Source organism: Cervus elaphus, chromosome 26 (assembly GCF_910594005.1).
Source record: "Cervus elaphus chromosome 26, mCerEla1.1, whole genome shotgun sequence".
Lineage (NCBI taxonomy): Eukaryota > Metazoa > Chordata > Mammalia > Artiodactyla > Cervidae > Cervus > Cervus elaphus.
In genome coordinates this window covers 42,602,317-42,624,080 of record NC_057840.1, presented here as the reverse complement: position 1 = coordinate 42,624,080, position 21,764 = coordinate 42,602,317, and the positions used below count along the sequence as shown (strand labels likewise).

General features: G+C 43.6%; 1 protein-coding gene across 1 annotated transcript in view; it reads left to right on the top strand.

Annotated features, from left to right (window-relative positions):
- SLC22A2 (solute carrier family 22 member 2) overlaps positions 1-19,946 on the top strand; it is a 32,810-nt gene extending 12,864 nt beyond the window's left edge. Inside the window, exons 5-11 of the mRNA XM_043888512.1 lie at positions 1,897-2,011; positions 3,576-3,682; positions 6,125-6,339; positions 7,141-7,249; positions 8,162-8,274; positions 12,140-12,239; positions 18,282-19,946. Coding sequence (XP_043744447.1) covers positions 1,897-2,011; positions 3,576-3,682; positions 6,125-6,339; positions 7,141-7,249; positions 8,162-8,274; positions 12,140-12,239; positions 18,282-18,348 — 826 coding nt within the window. The 3' untranslated portion in view covers positions 18,349-19,946. The remainder of the gene's footprint in view (positions 1-1,896; positions 2,012-3,575; positions 3,683-6,124; positions 6,340-7,140; positions 7,250-8,161; positions 8,275-12,139; positions 12,240-18,281) is intronic.
- The last annotated feature ends 1,818 nt before the right edge of the window (positions 19,947-21,764 follow it).

Genomic DNA, 21,764 nt, shown 5'->3' with positions numbered 1-21,764 from the left:
GTAGTGGCCGTAATACCCTTTGAAGAGACTGACAACACTACTGTTCTTACTCTGCCTCTCCTTAGAAGAGACTCCAAGATAGAGAAGGTGAAGGGTGATGCTTTTATCACCTCTTGCCTTGCCAGGTCCGAAGCAGACATCCCCAATCAATCACAGCAGTTTTTAATCCCAGATTAGGCCAATGTGGCACCCCAGTCAGACCATACCAATCAATCAGAGTTACCAGAGCAAGTGAAATGTCAGTCATTCCCGCCCAAGGGAAACATGGAAATAGAAGAAACTCTCAAAAACTCCTAATGTGAGGTTACCTGAAATAAGTCAAAAAGGGTGCTGGATTATCAACCAAATCTCCTTTGCAAAAACCCACTCATTTAATTCCTGGACATAGCTACCTGTTGTTCCTATAGGTGACTTTTCTAAAGATTTAACATCCAAACCCTTCCCAGGAAGCCTGTTTCTCCTCCAAAAGCCAGTAAAATTCTGAGGATGATTCTTAGCTGCTTCCCTATATCCTTTCTACTCCCTTTTTATCTCTGAATCCACGCCCTTTTTTTTTCCCCTGTTCTCATTAGGAACTCATTATTTATTGCCTGGATTTCTGGACAGATTCATAACTGGTCTCTTTGGCATCAGCTTTCCCATCCCCTAGTCCATGCTTCACATTGCATTGGAAAAATCCAGGTCTAGCTCATTACTCTTTGGCTTAAATATTTTTCAATAGTCTTATTCTCCTCAGAATAAAGACCTAATGCTTTAGCATGACAGGAAAGGCCCACCTATTATCCAAGTTCTGTCCATCTCTGAAGCACTTTTTGCCACTTTTGCTCAATGGAGTCAAATTTAGTTTTCTTACAATTCCACAAGCCCCACAATAGAACTGCGTTTTCAAAAGAGCACTCAAGATGAAGATTACAAAACAGGTGTTTGGGCTGTTTTGTTTTCTTCAATAAATATTCAGAATTGGGATTTCTGGATAATACACTAGTTCTATTTCTAATTTTTTAAAAGGAATCTCCATACCACTATCCATGGTGGCTGTACCAATGTACATCCCCACCAAAGTTCATCAGGGTTCCCTTTTCTCCATATCCTCACTAGTACTTGCTGTTTCTTGCCTTTTTGATAACAGTCACTCTGACAGGTTGAGATGATATCTCAACTGTGGTTTTGATTTGCTTTTCCCTGGTGATTAGTGATGTTGAGCATCTTTTCATGTCCTTAGTGGCCATCTGTATATCTTCTTTGGAAAAGTGTCTATTCCAATGCTCTGTTCATTTTTATTTATTTTTAAAATTAAAAGAAGATTTGGCTGTGCCGCATCTTTGAGGCTGTGAGTGGGCTTTCTCTAGTTGCAGCGAGTGGAAGCTACTCTCTAGTTGTCATACATGGGCTTCTCATCACAGAGGTGGTTTCTCTTGTTGCAGAGCACGGGCTCTAGAGAGCAGCTTCAGTCGTTATGGTGCATGGGCTTACTTGCTCCACGGCATCTGAAATCTTCCCAGACCAGGGATCAAACCTGCGTCTCCTGCATTAGCAGGTGGATTCTTAACCCCTGGGGCCATCAGGGAAGTCCCACTCTGCTCATTTTTAAATCAAATTGCTTGGATTTTTGCTATCAGGTTGAATGAGCTCTTGATATATTTTGGATATCAACCCCTTATTCAATATATAGCTAGCAAGTATTCTCTCCCGTTCAGTAGACTGTCTGTTCATTTTGTTAATGGTTTCCTTTACTGTGTGGTCTCCACACACTTTTACTTCCTCTGTAGATACAACCAAACCTCGCTATGTAAGGTCTCTCCCAGAAATTGGCTTGTGACCACTGAACGGGTGGGGGGCCAAGTAGGATGTTCCCCTCTACTTAACAGCACTGATGACACTTTTTCTGTACCCCAGGTGTGTGCCCGAGTCTCCTCGATGGCTGATCTCCCAGAACAAAAATGCTAAAGCCATGAAGATCATTAAGCATATTGCCAAGAAAAATGGAAAACCCTTGCCTGGATCTCTTCAGGTGAGCCAGCGGCTGAGGTAGCAAAGCAGGGAACTGTGAAAAGGAGGAAAAACCATGCGCTGTCTCCATGGGGAGCCGCAGAAGGGGCCCACCTCCCATACACAGCAGGATATTTTTGTTGTACTAAGATTTGTGATTCCCAGTAGAAAATTTTAAGCAGATGGAAAACATCAAAGGAAGCCAAAAGTCATTTGAAAGTCAAAGGAGGAGCTTCTATCTGGTTCATCTCTTGACTGTGTTGGCCCTCAGCCCCAGTACAGAGGGAAGAATCTTCAAACACAAATAATTTCTTAGAATTTTTAAAATTTTAGATACAAAAATTATCCCCAAATATTTTAAGCACCCCCCTGCCTTCTCGAATAGAACAAATCAGTGTCCATGGAAATGCACTTAGCGTTTTACCTTTAGTAGACCTCATTACCTTTCATTTAAAACTTTTCACCTGAGAGGACCTGGTAAAGAGAAAATCAAGCTTACTAGGAATTTTATTGAAATAATAGCAAGTCATTTCTGATGAGGCTCTAAGATGGGTGACCTGTACAAATTTGACCTGACAAATCAGGTCAAATCTGAGATTGACCTGACATTCACAGTGAGGGACTCAGAGGCCTTTTTTCTTCACTTCTTCTCTGGGTGGTTAGAGTAACTATTTTTTTTTTCTACATGAACTGGCATAGCACTGATTCTTAGAATTCAGATCCTCTTGGAAACTGGCCAAGGGATAAAGCACACGTGTCTCCCCCACGGTCAGAGTTCATGTGAGGACGCTAAGTCCGGTCATTGCTGCTTCCCTGGAGGCCTCTTCCAACACCAACTTGTCCGTCCAGCATTGACTGTGTCCTTCTAGAGTGGGCTTCTCAATTCTGCACACAGGGTCACCAGAGGAACCTGTGAACATGCATTTCCCTCCGGCTGGGCTGGGGCCAGAGATTTTTCACTCTTTATTATTTTAATATTTTATTTTATTTATTTATTTGGCTTCACCAGGTCTTAGTTGAGACATGCAGGATCTTCGCTCTTCATTGGAGCATATGAGATTTGGCATGCAGAACCTGGTTCCCTGACCGGGGATCGAACCCAGGCCCCCTGCACTGAAGTCTTAGCCACTGGACCACCAGAGAAGTCCCCAGAGACCTTTCATTCTAACAAGCCCCAGGTGATGCCAATGCTAGTCTGAATGCCAAGGTCCCAGAGCAGTCTCCTATGGGGCTGCACTCGGGTCTGGGTGTGCAGAGAGGGTGTATCAATGCCCTCAGCCCTCAGGGTCACTGGAGGACCTCAGTTTTACCCCACCACACTTTACCAACAGCATCCCTTAATATATAAGCATGAGTTACCTCGCTTCTCTGTAACCCAGTTTCCCCTTCTGTGAAATGCAGTGAAAAACATAGAATCTAACTTGTAGGGTGGTTATATTGACTGGACAAGTTAATGTGTATGAAGGGCTTAGCTAGCTCTGAGCACATGAAAAGCATTCAGCAAGTCTAAGGTATTATGTTCCCTGGGTGACCCTGGGGCCCCGCCATGAAATATATAAAACTGTTGCTATTGTTTCTATTCTCAGAGCCTCAGACCCGATGAGGAAGCTGGTGAGAAGTTGAATCCTTCATTTCTTGACTTGGTCAGAACCCCTCAGATAAGGAAACACACTTTGATCTTGATGTACAACTGGTAAGGATCATTTTCCACTTTAAAACCTCTCCAAATTCTTTTAATCTCCATCATCCACATAGAGGGAGGAACCAAGAGTGCCTTCAAAACATAGCTTAGGTCCAGTCAGCATCAATGGTGGATTGCAAGTGGGCTCATTTATAGTATGTTGTCTAGAAATCATTTTTGTCAGGCAGATGTTGAAATCAGCTTACAGACCCAACACATAGACCACACATTCTCAACCTTGGCTTTACCTTAAGAATCACCTGGGAGTTTATAAAATACCAAGGCCAGACTCCTTTCCCACAAAGACATGGATTTAATTGTCAAGGCAAGGAACGAGGAGCCAGTACGTTTAAAATTTTCCAAGTGATTCTGATGCCAAACTGAGACTATTGGTACAGATTTTTTTTAATTGAAGTATAGTTGATTTACAACATGTAGTTTCAGATGTACAGCACAATGATTGAGTCATATATATACATATATGTATATATGCTTCAAATTCTCTTGTAGAAGTTGTACAAGTGTTAGTCGCTCAGTTGTGTCTGACTCTTTGTGATCCCATGGACTGCAGCCTGCCAGGCTCCTCTGTCCATGGAAATCTCCAGGCAAGAATACTGAAGTGGGCCGCCATTCCCTTCTCCAGGGGATCTTCCTGACCCAGGGGTTGAACCTGAGGCTCCTGCACTGGCAGATTCTTTACCATCTGAGTCACCAAGGAAGCCCTTACAGGTTGTGACTAGATATTGACAGAGTCCCCTGTGCTATGCAGTAGGTCCTTGTTGCATAGATTAATTGATATGAGTGTAGATCTCTCCTGCAAGGCCTTTTCTTTTCCTCCTGGAGAAAATGTAAATAAATAAACTTCTCAAACAAGACTACCCAACAGAGATAACCACTGACCCACATCCAGCAGCAAGTCTGACCATCCTCACTGCCTGCAGGCTCCTGGGCTCCGCACCAGGGCAGCACGCTTTCCCTTCACTGAGCGGTGTCGCTGGGATGATACACAGCAGCCAAATGGCGCTTCACAGTCACTGACAGAAGGGGACGTCCCTGGTGGCCCGTGCTCCCACTGCAGGGAGCATGGGATCGATCCCTGGTCGGGGAACTAAGATCCTGAATGTCCCGCATGCCACACGGGACAGCTAGAAAATAAAAGAATATCCACAGTCACTGACAAAAGCAAAGCTCACCAGGACTTAATTTAGCAACCTTCACAATACTGCATGCAAAATGCATCGGGGCCATCTGGCTTCATTATCCTCATATTTTCCATTGCAGACATTGAAGACTTTCAGTCAACAAAACCAGAAGCATCATCTAAGTCTTGTTTGTGAATGGATAAACAACAGGGACCTACCATATAGCGCAGGGAACTAGATTCCTTACCCTGTGATCAACCATAATGGAAAAGAATGTAAAAAAAGAAAGCATATGTGTATATAACTGAGCTAATTTGCTTACAGCAGAGACTGGTGCAACATTGTAAATCAACTATACTCCAGTTTAAAAAATTAATTAATTTTTAAAATGTTTTCTGTATCATATCAGAAGATAAATAATCAAAAGTGGGGCTGTATCCATTTGGGAATTTGGTTCCCGTTTGGCCTCCTGTGTTCCTAATGTTTGGATTAAATAGTCATTAGAATTCCAGAAAGAGAAAAGATTAACAACCACTAATAACCTAGATAGCATATTGAAAAGCAGAGACATTACTTTGCCAACAAAGGTCCATCTAGTCAAGGCTATGGTTTTTCCAGTGGTCATGTATGGATGTGAGAGTTGGACTATGAAGAAAGCTGAGCGTCGAAAAATTGATGCTTTTGAACTGTGGTGTTGGAGAAGACTCTTGAGAGTCCCTTGGACTGCAAGGAGATCCAACCAGTCCATCCTAAAGGAGATCAGTCCTGGGTGTTCATTGGAAAGACTGATGCTGAAGCTGAAACTCCAATGCTTTGGCCACCTCATGCAAACAGTTGACTCATTGGAAAAGACCCTGATGCTAGGAGGGATTGTGGGCAGGAGGAGAAGGGGACAACAGAGGATGAGATGGCTGGATGGCATCACCAACTCAATGGACATGAGTTTGAGTAAACTCCAGGAGTTGGTGATGGACAGGGAGGCCTGGCGTGCTGCAATTCATGGGGTCACAAAGAGTCGGACACAGCTGAGCGACTGAACTGAACTGAATAACCTGAAACAGTTCTACTAAATAAATCCCGCCAGTAAGACATTTCTCCTCACCTTTCAATTTGGCCAGGGATTATTAGCCTAATTCTTTCCCTTTCCAGATTCTGAGGTTACAGTCCGCCACCATAATGGGTCAGATGGTGTAAAAGCAATGGGATGGAGGGAAAAGCAGTAATAAGATGACAGAGAAAGGTGTCCTACAGTCAACCTTTTGGTGACTTGCTCATGGTGCTTGTCTTGATCTGAGCTCTCCTCTTTGCGTAGGTTCACGAGCTCCGTTCTCTACCAGGGCCTCATCATGCACATGGGCCTTGCCGGGAGCAACATCTACCTGGACTTCTTCTACTCTGCCCTGGTTGAGTTCCCAGCTGCCTTCATCATCATCCTCACCATTGACCGCATAGGTCGCCGTTATCCATGGGCCATATCAAATATGGTGGCGGGGGCAGCCTGTCTAGCCTCGGTCTTTATCCCTGAGGGTAAGTGCCCTGCCAAGCTGGGGTCTTGTCTGCCAAGGCCCTGAGAAGATGGGGGGGTGGGCGGAAGCACAGCCCTCTGATAGGAAGACCATATTATTCAGCTTGGAAGTCGATTTGGAAAGAATGATGAAATATCTGGGACTTTCCTGAGTGAACGCATATGGCAACTCTGCCTGTAAAAGCCATGGCACCCGGTGATGACCTGATGTGATATAATCACATCCTCTGGTTCTCTGAGTTGGGCTTTCCGGTAGCTCAGACAGTAAAGTGTCTGCCTGTGATACAGGAGACCTGGGTTCAATCCCTGGGTTGGGCAGCTCCCCTGGAGAAGGACAGGGCAACCCACTCCAGTACTCTTGCCTGGAAAATCCTATGGATGGAGGAGCCTGATAGGCTACAGTCCATGGAGTCGCAAAGAGTCAGTTCTCTGACGTAATACAATAAGAGAGGCTAGGAGGACCCATGCCTCAAGCCATCCAGCTGGGCCAGCACAGAGAGCAGGCTATTTCTTCTAGGTGACCTCTGTAGATGAAAGTTTGTGAAACTTTGGAAGCCGATGTCATTCTGGTGTCATTAACAACTGAGGTCTAAAGTGAGGAGTGTGTTAGAACCGTGAGGCTAACACAAGCAGACATGGGGGATTTTGCAGAACTGTCCCGAGCCTGCAGAAGCACCAACGGTGCACCCTTGTCCCCTTCTGGGGGGATGCACTGTCTCCTTGCCCCTCCCCTCCGCCCCCGAGCTCCGTTTGGGGACCCGGGAGCCTGCGCAGCACGTGTCAGCCATGTGTTTCCCCCTCAGATCTATTCTGGCTAAGAGTTACGGCTGCTTGCCTGGGTAGGATGGGGATTACGGTGGCCTATGAGATGGTTTGCCTGGTCAACGCGGAGCTGTACCCCACATTCATCAGGTACGTATGTCTCCCTCAGCATGAGGAGGGCGGCTGGGACATTTGTTTACGGGTGAGAACAACCACAGGTGCCAACAGAGGACAACTCACCTTTTTTAAGAAATTTATTTTATGGATGTACAGTTGATTTACAGTGGCGTGTTGATTTCTACTGTACAGCAAAATAATTCAGTTATACAAACAGATGTACATGCTTTTACATATTCTTCTCCATTATGATTTATCACAGGATATTGAATCTAGTTCCCTGTGCCATCCCATAGGACCCTGTGGTTGATCCATAGAACAGTTTGCCTCTGCTAACCTCGAACTCCCAATCCAAGCCTCTCACGCCTTCCCATCCTCCTTCGCAACCACAAGTCTGTTTCCGTTTCGTAAATAAGTTCATTTGTGTCATATTTTAGATTTCACATATATGCGACGTCATATGGTCTTTGTCTTTCTCTTTCTGACTTCCTGCATTTGGTATCTCTAGGGAAGGCACCTTCCTTTTTGAGAGGATGGGGCCATTTCAAGGCAGTAGGCAGGTCACACCTCACACTCCCAGGCTGGGGTAAAACCCAGGAACCACGTGGTGAGAACAGGCACCACTGCGTCAAGAGGGAGGACCGAACGGCCACAGGAGGGAGAACAGGCCCCCCAGGATGGCAGAGCAGGGCAGGGGCAGGCGGTAATGAAAGTAAAGGTTGAAAATTGCCCCCGCCCCCAGTTAAACATCTTCCAGAAAGTTAATATAAAACAAGCACAACAGAACATGAATGGAATTATGTATCATTTCCATGCATCGATGGTACGGTGAAGACTTTCGGCTCACACACATTTCAATGATTGGGGGAGGTGTTTAAGGCGGGGGTGGGAGATAACTACGGTCCTGGGAAAAGCAGAAGGAAACCTCCGTGTTCTGCGTTTCAGGAACCTCGGGGTGCTCGTCTGCTCCTCCATGTGTGACATCGGGGGCATCCTCACACCCTTCCTGGTCTACAGGCTCACTGACATCTGGCATGAGCTCCCCCTGGCGGTTTTCGGTAAGAAATCCCCAGAGATGTCCGAAGGAAAACCTGTCTTTTAGGGGTCTCCATGTTTCTACCTCCAAACAAGTGCTGTCCTTGCAAGTAACTACTAAACGTGACTAGTAATTGGGGCTACTCTTAGTGTGGCAACACTAGTGTTACTAACAACGTTAGCAGCCGCTAACACTCAAGTCTGGGAACCCATGAGGACTCACGCCCGTAGAGATGCGAAGTCCAGGGCGAGTGAGGTGGGGGTTTCCTTGAAGAAGACCCTCTCCCCTCACTGATATCTGCCTCTCTGTCTAGGGACTCATTCTTTCTATCTCCTCTAGGCCCAGACACTGGAAAGTACAAACTCTTTTTACTTCATTACTTCAAAAGAAGCAGTTAAAATTTTGCCAAGGGCAATTTCAACACCCAGCAGAAATAGACCAAGATGGAGAAAATGCAGACTTCCCTGGCAGTCCAGTGGTTAAGACTCCGTGCTCCGAATACAGGGGGCCCAGGTTCGATCCCTGATCAAGGAACTAGATCCCACATGCTGCAACTCTAAGACCCTGCATGCTGCAATGAAGGCCCAGCGCAGCCAAATAAATAGATTTTTTTTAAAAAAGAAAGAAAATGCGTTAGCATGACAGGAACACCTGTGGGGGTGATGGCACCCCGTCCTCAGGTTCCTCAGTGCCTACATTGAAGGATCAGGGGCACGGTCCTGCCCGCCGACCCTGAACGATGTATGGGTGCTGAGTCCACCCCTCCCAGACCAGCCGCAGGAGAGAAGGGGAGGGATTAACCAATCATCACCACATCCTGAACCCTAAGTCTGCAGACTGTGAGAGGGGCTGGGGTCCTGGGAGGTTCCATTCACTCCGTATGCACTGCCTCTTCCCCCAGCGGCAGACAGATGGACAGGTGCCCTCCTTCTGGGCATCCCAGCAGCCCCGGCTCCAGATCCACACAAGTAACCTCACCCTCTCAATGTGTCAGCCCCGGGGTCTCCATGCACCCACTCCTGTCTTCTTTAAGACTCCTTCTGAGTCTTTGTTTTAATTTGACAGAAATGGAACGATTTCCCCATGGGCATACCAGACTCAGTCTGGGGGAGGAAGGGAAAGACCCTCTCAGATGACAGCAAAGTGAAGGCGCTCAGTCGTGTCCAACTCTGCAACCCCATGGACTGTAGCCCACCAGGCTCCTCTCTCCATGGGATTTTCCAGGCAAGAGTACTGGAGCCGGTTGCCATTTCCTTCTCCAGGACATCTTCCCGACCCAGGTATTTGAACCTGGGCCTCCCGCATTGTAGGCAGGCACTTTACCGTCTGAGCCACTAGGGGGACAGCAAATGGCTCTCCCCCAATCCTGCGTGTTGTCACACACGTGTCTCTGCCCATTCCTTCTGCTCGAAGGACTTGTGAGGGCAGAAGTTTCCACTGCTGTAGATCTATCAGCAAAAACTCCAAAGCACTGAGAGGATTCACCCTCCAAAGAGACCTGACAAATGTTTCCATGTTCCACCTTAACAACAAGATGGCCGAGTTGAGAGAACATGAGGTCTCTATCCCGAGGTAGGCAGGTGGCTGGCCTGGCTGGGAGCCCCGGGCCCAGACTCCTTCCTCCCCCAGCACTAGCCGAGGGGCCCGACCCCAGAACCCCCTTTTCCATCTTGGGAAGCGCCATCACACACTCTAGTCTCTTCCTTACACTCCAACCTCGGCCACTCCCCTAGGTTGGCAGTGAGTGGTCCACGGGTCTGCGGGATATTTCTGGGTAGAAAATAGATACTAAGAAGTATCTATTTTCTTTTTCTTAGTACCTTTTAACAGCAACAACAAAAATGCGAAGTCCAGACCCAGAGGAACTCCCCAGACCTAGACCCTCTGCTGGGCCCTGCCAGTCCATCAACAAGATAAAGGATTTTAACTGCATTTCAAATTTGAAGTAACCAAAGTGTTGGTGGCTCAATCGTGTCCAACTGTTTGTGACCCCATGAACTACAGCCCGCCAGGCTGCTCTGTCCACGGAGATTCTCCAGGCGAGAATACTGGAGTGGGTAGCCATTCCTTTCTCCAGGGCATCTTCCTGACCCGGGGATCGAACCCACGTCTCCTGTGTCTCCTGCATTGGCAGGCAGGTTCTTTACCACTAGAGCCTCCTGGGAAGAAGACAATTCCTGATTTTATATTGCTGGTAGTTTCCTTCTCTCACCAGCCTTTAATAGCTAGCAGGAAGCAAAACTAGCAGTTTTACAGTTTTCTCTCTCTTTTCACACAATCATGGTGTGCAAATTGTGCTGTAGTAATAATCACAAATGGTCATCTAGAAGCCTGAAAACCAACACATGAGTACATTGGAAAAATTCATGCCACGGACCAGGCACTTTTCTAAGCACCTAATGAATATGAACTCGTTTCAGCCTCATAACAAGCATTTTGAGGTGGAGACATCACCCCACATTCTGCAGGGGTGTCTGGAGCATCGGGAGACCTTAGAACCTCTCGGGGCTCTGAGACCAGGGCTCACGGTGTCAGCACGTGGGCTGTCAGCATGGCACCCAGGTGCCCAGAGCTCCAGTCGGAGCCCTGACCACTGCACACTGCAGGCCTGTATTTCTATTTCCATTTTAAGGGTGCAGAAAATGGAGTCCAGCAGGCATTTTTTTGAAACCCCAAACTAGTAAAGAACCCACATCCTACTTCTTGCATTCTATGATAGAAAATATATAAAGATGTACCCTGGTTCGATTCCTGAGTCGGGAAGAACCCCTGGAGAAGGGATAGGCTACCCACACCAGTATTCTTGGGCTTCCCCAGTGGCTCAGATGGTAAAGAATCGGCCTGCAGTGTGGGAGACCTGGGTTCAACCACTGGTTTGGGAAAATCCCCTGGAGGAGGGAATGGCAACCCACTCTAGGATTCTTGCCTGGAGAATCCCATGGACAGAAGAGCCTGGTAGGCTACAGTCCATGGGTCACAAAGAGCTGGACATGACTGAGTGACTAAGCCCAGCACAGCATATGTGTGTGTGTGTGTGTGTGTGTGTGTGTGTGCGTGTGTATGCATGTATATATAAATTTTTTGTATATATATGTTTTTGTGTGTATATATAGTCTTTTTATGTATATTTAAGTATATATATATAGATATATATGGTCTTTTTATGTATATACACACATATATATACATCTATATACATTTAAAGTCTATATATAGATATATATACATAAAAATACATACATATATACATATACTATATATACACATAAAAAGACTATGTATAAATGTATACATTTAAAAAGCTATATATATTAAAAAGAATATATATATATATGAATCACTTTGCTGTATGCCTGAAATTAACACAACACTGTAGATCAACTATACTACAGTAAAATAAAAAATAAAAAGCAACAATAAATAAAAATAAAATAAAAGGCCTGGCTATACCATTTAATGCTGTTGTGAAGTAATAAGTGATTCATTACTTTTGTTTGCTGGTGATGATCCAAGTTTCTAACTCATTTTCATTACTAAGTGCTTTATATTGGCAGGGCTATATTCTTTCTTTTCTTAGCATTGTTTTTTTTTCAGAGTTATTTTCTAACTCTAAAGTGTCTTAATATCATGGCAATGTCCTCTAGCCTAGAATAACTTTGACTCAAAATGAGAAGTATTTCATTTCCCTATAAGGAATTGTAATTCAGCGGCGTTTGGAACGGACAAAATATTTATGATGGGGAACAGGGCAGTCTGAGATGGCAAAGGAATCTGTAAGTATAGGAAATCATAAAAAAATTTTTTTTTTTTAAGAAACAAGGGGAGCTCTAATTACAGAAGGGGCATGCATCAACCCGGAATGTGATCTTTGTCTGTTTGGTTTTCAGCTGTGGTCGGCCTGATTGCTGGAGGACTGGTGTTGTTGCTCCCAGAAACCAAAGGGAAGACTTTGCCTGAGACCATTGAAGAAGTTGAGAACATGCAGAGGTAGGGAGTTGAGATTTCTTCATGAACCATTCCATACATGTTTGGGGGAAACTCTGTAGCTGGCTGGAAAGAAAGATTAGGTTGAATCTATCCCTCACACTGTACACTGAGATCAATTCAAATGAAATCAAAGATTAAAATGTACCAACCAAGAAACAGTAAAAGAGAATGAAGATATTATAGGAGAAGACCTTAACCCTTTCACAGTGAGGGAGACTTTTAAAATTTGACCAAAAATATCCAGGACCCATTAGGAAAAAAAGTTTGCCCTCATAAAAATTTAAAACTGTGTTGAAAAACTTCCATAAGCTAAAAAAAGATAAGCAAACTTAGAGAAAATGTTTACTCCTCCATAAAGGGCTAATTTTCCCAATGTATAAATAGTACGAACAAATTCATAAGAAAAATCACTCAGTGGAAAAAAATGGACAAAGGACTTGAATACATAATTTAGTGAAAAGAAAAAAAAAACAGCTCCAAAATATATTAGTATGCCCAATCTCCTTCATGGTAAGAGAATTGCAAAGTTACCCTGCACTATTATCCACTGGGATTGTCAAAGATCAAACTGCTTGTAAACAACCAATGGACCCATGAACAGCACAGGAGTGGCAGGTGTCAAGCCCCTATGCAATCAAAATCCACGTATAACTTTCAATTCTCCCAAAACTTAACTGCTAATAAATGTTAGTCGCCCAGTGGTGCCTGACTCTTTGCGACCCCATGGACTGCAGCCCACCAGGCTCTTCTGTCCATGAGATTTTCCAGGCAAGAATACTGGAGTGGGTTGCCATTTCCTTCTCCAAAGGATCTTCCCGACCCAGGGATCGAACCCAGGTTCCCTGCACTGCAGATTCTTTACTGACTTAGCTACAAGGGAAGCCCCAACCGCTAATAATCAGAAGCTTATGAATAACATAGGGCAGTTCAGACATATTTTGTATGTTGTATGTATCATATACTGTGTTCCTACAGTAATCTACAGAAAAGAAGATGTTGTTAAGAAAACCATAAGGAAAATAAAATACGTTTACAGTACTCCACCGTGTTTTTCAGGCTTCTAAGGTGGCACTAGTGGTAAAGAACCCGCCTGCCAATGCAGGAGACATAAGAGATGCAGGTTCAATCCCCAGGTCCGGAAGATCCCCTGGAGGAGGGCATAGCAACCCACTCCGATATTCTTGCCTGGAGAATCCCATGGACAGAGGAGCCTGGCGGGCTACAGTCCACAGGGTCGCACAGAGTCAGATACGACTGAAGCCAGTTAGCATGCACACACCTTGTTTATCAAAACTGTAAGTTTATAAATTTACATCATCTGTTTCTAAGACACATCACCTCTCAGCACCTACATGAACATTTTCTTATATGATACAAAACACTGTGGGGCTTCTCTGGTGGCTCAGTGGTAAAAAAAAAATTGCCCTGCCAAGGCAGGAAGCATGGGTTCAATGCCTGATCCGGGAAGATCCCAGAGGCCACAGGGCAACCAAGCCCACGCGCCACAACTGTGAGCCTGTGCCCTAGAGCCTGGGGACCACAGCTGCTGAGGCTCGGGCCTCAAATACTGAAGCCTGCACGTGCTAGAGCCCGTGCTCCCCAAAGAGAGAAGTCACCGCAGTGAGAAGCCCGCGCACCACAGTGAGGAGTAGTCCCTGCTCGCCAAAACTAGAGAAACGCCCGCGCAGCAGTGAAGACCCAGCAGGGCCAAAACCAAATAGATAAAATGAAAAGGAAAACACAGTAGATTTTACATGGATTCATAACAAGTGACATCAAAAATGAAAAGATTATGTAAAACAGAAATCCAAGTTTATTTACAGATAGAGTGATTCATGGGCTTGATACTGAAGAAGTACCTATACTATATATAGATAATATATCTATATGATTGCTTTATGGTTGCCTACTGTAACTGACTCGATGGACATGAGTTAGAGTAAACTCTGGGAGTTGGTGATGGACGGGGAGGCCTGGCATGCTGCAGTCCACGGGGTCACAAAGAGTTGGATACAATGGAGCGACTGAACTGGACTAAGCTGAACTGTAGCTGACTGATGCTATTGCTCTCCACTGCTCAGGGCAGCCTAGCTCATACATGAATGAATGGATTGACATGAAATTTTTGTGCCATACATGACAGCCATACTCATAATACAGTATCAGAAATGCTTGTTACATTTTTTAAAAAAACCACTTACCTATGATGATAGGCAGGTTCTCCACTACGATCCAGAGAGGCATAATGTAAGATAATGTAATTCTTTGACAGCAAAATTATAAAACAATAAGAAAATGAATACATTATTCATTTTGTATTAAATATCACTCACCTTATGCCTACGTGGGGACAGAGTCTGTGCATGCATGCGTGCTCAGTCATGTCTGACTCCTTGCAACCCCATGGACTGTCTCTCTCCAGACTCCTCTGTCCATGGGATTCTCCAGGCAGGAATATTGGTGTGGGTTGCCATGCCCTCCTCCAGGGCATCTTCCCGGCCTAGGGATCGAGCCACTGTCTCCTGGATCTCCTGCCCTGCAGGTAGATTCTTTACTACTGAGCCACCGGGGAAGCCAAGACTAGTGCCTACATATACTTTATGCATTCATGATGGACTTAACTTTTTCTCAGTTTTTTCAAAATTTCTAGGCTACATGTTTCATCTGAGACCTTTTCAAATTGTCACAAATTGCCAAAAAAATTTCAAATTTTTTATTGAAAAAAGTCCACATGTAAGTGGACACATGCAGTTCAAACTTGCATTGTTCAAGGATCAACTGTACTGTGTTGGTAAAAGGTGTGGAGAGACAGGCAGAGTCCTTAAAACCTTTCTGATGGGCAATATGACAATAGTAATAAAATTGTGTACCTTTGTATACAGCAATTCCATCCTTGTAGAAATTTATGTGTGTAAAATGGTGTATGTACAGGATTATTCATTAAAGCAATTTTTATGTATCAAAAGAGTGAGAGCAGCATAAATGCCAATCCATTGGGAGACCAGTTAGGTAAATTATGGCGTGTCATTCAGTAAAATACTGCATAGTCATTAGAAAGAATGAGGCAGCTTGATGTGCACTGATAAGGAAACTCTCCCAGATGTATTATTAATGGGGGAAAAAAGCAAAACCTAGAAAGACATATAATCATTTGTGAACAAAGAGCAAGATACATGTATGTGAAACTTAAATATATATTAAACATATATATAAATTATATATACAATTTACTTTATCTCTGGAAGCACATGCATAACATTGATTGTCTATGGAATTAGATGGCTATGGGAGATAAGTGGGAGGGAGACTCTTCAGTGCATACTTTTTGCACTTTCTGAACGCATAAAATTCTATTTTAAAAACCTTAAAAAATTGAAAATAGGGACTTCCCTTTTGGTTGGTACACTGGATAAGAATCCGCCTGCCAATGCAGGGGACACAGGTTCGATCCCTGGCCCAGGAGGATTCCACGTGCCACAGAGCAACTAAGGCTGTGGGCCGCAACTACTAACGATGCACACTCTAGGGCCAACGAGCCGCAACTACGGAGCCCAGGTACCACAACTCCTGAAGCCCCCAAGCCCGAGAGCCAGGAAACCACAACCCCCAAAGGCTGCAGGGAGCAACTGCTGAAGCCCACGGGCCTAGAGCCTCTGCTCCACGACAGGAGAAGCCGCCTCAGTGAGAAGCCCCGACTAGAGAGCCGCCATCGCTGGCCGCAAGCAGAGAAAGCCCAGGCACAGCAACAAAGACCCAGTGCAATCAAAAATAAATACATAAAACCATTTTTTAAAAAATCTACATCCAGAGAAACATATATGACACACTCCCCCATGAATCTGTTTATGTGATATGCTTAGCTATAACTGTTCATTTTATCCATAGTCCATTTTCGGCCCATTGATGCCATGAACTGAACTGAATTGTACCCATGCTACAAACCCTTCACATTTCAAATATTCAGTACTTGGGCAAAGATCACAGCAGAAGAATCACGGAGGTCTGAGGCTTTTCCTAGAACTTGGAAGAGGCTTTGAATTCAGCCAGAGGTCATGCACTAGCAGTTCATGGGACACCGGGGTCTCAAGAGCCTTGCCTGGCCCACGTAATTTTTTAAGTGAGAAATTCCACATAAAATGAATTTCCAGAATCTGTTTTTTTTTTTTTTTTTTTTTTAATCAGAGACTTGGGTAACACCGAGCAGGCAGTTTCTTCCTGTTGACAGTTTGGAGGAGCTGAGGGTTGACAGCTCAGCTTTTTGAAGGGCATGCCTGCGGGAGCCAGCCACAGGCCCTCCTTCCCTACCCTTGGTGCCTAGGACACTTCTGTTTTCCATCTGGTGAGGGTGGACCCTTGAGTTTGAGATCCTTGATCTTGATCAACCAACCCCCATAGACCTTGTCCAGTGCATCTTCCTATGCACACGAGTGCCTCCCCTGGAGGACAGAAATTGTACATCATTTATGGTCCTGTCCCTAGAGCTAAGCATAGTCCCCACGCACAAAGAGCAGATGCTCGCCAAATATTTGTGAAATAAACGCAGAGCTCCTTCTACAGCATCCCTATGTGACATACCCCTAGGTTTGCCCTGGCCAATCCCAGTGTCAACAAGGCAGTAACATGTGATGGTGAGGAACAGGCCAGGTCTGATGCCAGAACCCAGCCTCTGGGCACTGACTCTGAATTGAGTCTCAGAGACAGAGTTTTGGGGTAAAGTAGAAAAGAATAGCTTTTTTGCAGGTGCCAAGCAAAGAGTCCAGGGCAGCTAGTACTTAAAAAGACCCAACCTTTCTGAAGATTTTCAAGAAAAGGTTTATAAAACAAGGTGAGGGAAGGGGGTTATGGAGTGTGTGACCATCTCATGGACATTCTTCTGACTGGTTGGTGGTGAGGTACTTGGGAGTCAGCATCATCAACCTTTTGGTTCCAACCAGTCTGGGATCTAGAGTTAATGGGGAGCATAGGTAGTTTCTTCCATCTGGTGGGGTTTCAGTATCTGCAAAACAGCTCAAAGGACATGGCTCAGAATATTATCTATAGCCCTTGAAGAGGAACTAAAGGTCCTTGACTTTAATGGTTAAAGTATTATTTTGTCTTGCTTGGCTGTTTTTCTTTTTTTCTGCATTTTCTCACTTCTCTGATTAAATTTATTCTTTGACTAAAGTTTTTCCGTAGACAAAGGCAGGTGGAGGTCATGGGTGGGTGTCTATTCTGGAAAGGCTTCATAAGGTCCTGCTGGGTTATGGGTCCTCATATTTCCTATCATGTTATCTTCACTCCACTAGGGCTCAATTTTTCATCTGTCAATGGAACAAGAGTTCCTACTCATTGAATTTTTGTAATGATTAAATGGGACTTCCCTGATGGCGCAGCAGGTAAAAAGCCTACGTGCAACACAGGAGATGTGGGTTTGATCCCTGGGTCAGGAAGATCCCTTGGAGAAGGAAATGGTAACTCATTCCAGTATTCTTACCTAAGAAATCACAAAGACAGAGGAGCCTGGTGGGCAAATAATGCCTGTAAAGTGCCTGGCTCTTAGCAAATGTTCAATAACCACCGAAACTATTCATAGAAGTTTTCACAGCTGTTTTACAAAACAATAATTAATTTTTATTTGCTCCTTACTTTTACTGAAAAGTCAATAATCTTTGGTAAAAATGGTTTTCTCAAGTCCTATTTGCAGAACAGATGATAACAGTGTCTATATTTTGCATTCATCACTTTTAAGTGATAGAAAATTAAATTTAGTCGTTTACCATGTTCTCTACTACAGAAAGGAGGGAAACACCTTAAATAAAGAATGTGGGCCAGTCCCACCCCTAGGAGAGCATTTTAGGAATGACTCCATCCACATTAGGTGCTCACGATGCTCTGTCCATTTTCTTTTTGTGCACCACCGCAAGAAACACTTGTCAAGACTGATCCTGGACAAAGCTTATACTCATTGGTTGCTCCATCTTTCTATTATCCACTTTATCTTGGTTTTCAGCTCCTCATAATCTCTCTCTCCTCTCTCCTTTTTTGTTTTATTATTTATTGCAGGTCAGGAAAAAACAAAGACAAGATGATTTACATTGAAGTCAAGAAACTAGACACTCCACTGAATTAAGAAGAGAGAGCTGCTCTCATTTGCTTTGACAAAAACAAGGCAAGAATCAGAGATTTCTGCTCTCATCACAAAGCCTATACATGTAACCTTACTTCTGTTTGGACACTAGTAACCTTGATCTATAACCAAATGGAGTCTGTTGTATTGCTGTGTGAAAACTGCCTCTAGGATGAGGTCCTGCAGTCCTCCCTTGTTTGAACACTTCCAATGACCATTCTTACATAGGTACCTTAAGAGCGGATGCCAGCACTCCTCTGGACCAGATATTTCCAGAGTAGATTCTAGAATATCTCAAGGGAGAAGCAAAAAGTCTGTCGAGGAAAGAAATAGCTTACACATAAAAAGAATGTCAAGACTTTGTAATTTAAATCAGCAGAAATCTGGCTACAAGTTTAGCAATGAATCGTAAAGAGACAAGGCCCAGGAAGATGAAACATAATAATGAGTCAGGTAAGATTTACTGATATGAGTGCTCTGACACAAGGTTCTAGATTTAATGTGCTGGCTGGAACATCTAGCATCAGCTCCAACAGTTAGCAGAACAACAACATGAGAAAAAATATGAGTATATTTCCATAATTTGAAATAAGGAGGACTTCTTAGGCAAAAGCATAATCCAAGAGACATGAAGTGAATGATTGATTGATTAATGTGACTACACAAAACAAGGCTAAATTAAATGAGGCTAGCTGTTTAACACACCCCAAAAGTAAATTTAATGAATGAGTGATAGATTTGGGGAAATATTTTCCACATATAAAATATTAAAAGGTTAGTATCCAAAAGAAATAAAAAGCTACTAAAAATCAATAAAGAATGATAATCCTCTAGACAGACCATAGGGAAAAAATGGTTCAAGAATACAAAGTTAACAAAAAAAGAAAGAATACAAAGTTATTTATAGAAATAGCTTTAAAAATTGTTAGGTTTTATATATATATATATGTATAAAGATGTATATCCTCATGGTTAGGGAAATAATAATGAAATATTTTTCACTCTTCAGATTAATTAATAAAATTAATAAAAAATAAAATTGAAAGTATCAAGTATGGATGAGGATATGAAAAAACTTTCATGCATTGCTGGCATGGATGAGTTGATTGGTTTAGTCTTTAGAAAGCAGTTTGGCATGTCCATGCACATATTAGAAATGCGCACATCTGGACCCAACAATTTCACCACTAGGTATCTATTTTGAGAAACACTAAAGCGTATACAGATTCATCTCAGAGGTATTCATTGCATCATTTGTTGATGAGAGAAAAAATTGGAAATAACCAAAGTCCTTATATGTGAAGAATGCTTAAATAAACTATGGTATATCAACTCATCAGTTAACAAAGAGTGAAAATGATATATAGCTACTCCATATAAAGACCTTCATGATGAAGGGCTAAGATGAGTTTTGGAATAAGGATGTAGAAATAATAAGATGTACATCTAACCAATGATCTAGGGGGAAGAGGAATGGGACTGGGCAGTGTACAAGGAACAATTAGAAAGATTCTACTTTTTCTGCAATTCTTGCATTTTTATGTTTTCATGTGCAGATCTATGGCATGCTCGTGCTGTTTTAAAAAATAAATGATTAACTGTGAAATAGTTTGATGGTTTCTTTAAAAACTAAACATGTTCTTTCAATATCGCTCAGCAATTGCATGCCTGGGTATTTATCCCAGAGAAAGGAAAACATACATCCACACAAAATTCCATACACAATTTCTCATGGCATTTTTTTCTCTCATTAAACAAAATCTGGAAATAATCAAAATGTCCCTCATACCAAGGAACACTCCTCAGCAAGAAAAAGGAACAAATCAACAAGACACAACTTGAATGGATCTCAAGGGTGCTGGGCTGAGTAATAAAGGCTAACCTCCAAAGGTCACTCATGAAAGGAAAAACTACTGAGATGGAAAACAGATCAGTAGTTAATTATGGTCGTGGTTACATAAATCTACACGTGTGATAAAGTGACATGGGTCTATACTGACATAGTGCACCAATGTCAGTTTCCTGGTTTTGACATTTCTTTAATTATGTGAGATGGAACCATTGGGGAACACTAGGTGAAGGGGACCCAGAATCTCTCTGGGTTTGTAAATTCCCGTGAATCTAGTTATTTCAAAATAAAAGATTTAAAACAGTATTTTAAAAATGAAATGTTATGGGGACCCAGAAGAGGCCACTTCTCTGTAACAATGTTTCTTAAAGTTAATGTCCAAAATGTCTTTGACTTTCCTCGGTCCAGAAAAGTGCATACCCAAAACTTGCATATACTTTCACAGGCTTTACCAGTCCTTCATTCAATTAAGAATTCTTGCTGTTGACACAAGTTTCAGTCCATAAACCAAATCCAGCCTGCTGCCTGCTTTTAAATAAAGTTTTATTGACGCACAACTACACCCATTTACTTCTATTTGTCTAAGGCAACTTTGCAACCACTGCAGAAAAGTGAGTGGTTGCTGTAAAGATTCCTTGATGCACAAACCTTAAATTATTTGCTATCTAGCCCTTTATGGGGTTTACCTGATAGCTCAGCTGGTAAAGAATTCACCTGTAATGTAAGAGACCCCAGTACAATCCCTGGGTCCAAGAAGATCCCCTGGAGAAGGGATAGGCTGCCGACATCAGTATTCATGGGCTTCCCTGGTGGCTCAGGCGGTAAAGAATTCGCCTGCAATGCGGGAGGCCTGGGTTCTATCTCTAGGTTGGGAAGAACCCCTGGAGGAGGGCATGGCAACCCACTCCAGTATTCTTGCCTGGAGAATCCCCCTGGACAGAGGAGCCTGGTGGGCTACAGTTCATGCGGTGGCAAAGAGTCAGCAGCCCTTTATGGAAAAAGTTTGCTGACCCCTGGGTAGAATCCCACCTCTGTAAGCTGAAAGAAACGTTGGAATTAAAAAAAATAATAATAATAACACAGAAAAAGCAATACTATTAATATTCTAAAGTCTGAGTTCCTTCTTCTGTGTGCCTGGAACGCAGCACCAGTTGTGTAGGCAAACAGGCAAGAAGCCAGGTAAGAAGGTAACAGTTTGGAAAGAAGAAGAGCTCCCAGCACGCCAGCCCACTTGTGCACACGGCCATTTGTGGCTTCCTCCCCGCGCCCTGAGGTGGGCTAGGCTGCCCAGCGGCCTCGGGGCGTGTTCTGGGTGTGGTGATTCCCGAAAGCCCCAGCACTCTTGAGGGAAAGAACTAGGTGGGCCATGCAGATCGGGGTGGCCATGTAAACTGGGAGGGGCAACTTGGGAGGGGAAGAGTCAGGGCCCATTCAATCTACGTTGTAAGATGTGCTCAGTAGAAGCCTCATTATCTAAAAAGTCCCACTCATCAAAGACTATTATTGTCATTTCATCTAAAACAAAAAGAATGTATTTCTATTTCTTCAATGAAGGAGAAACATCTTTTTT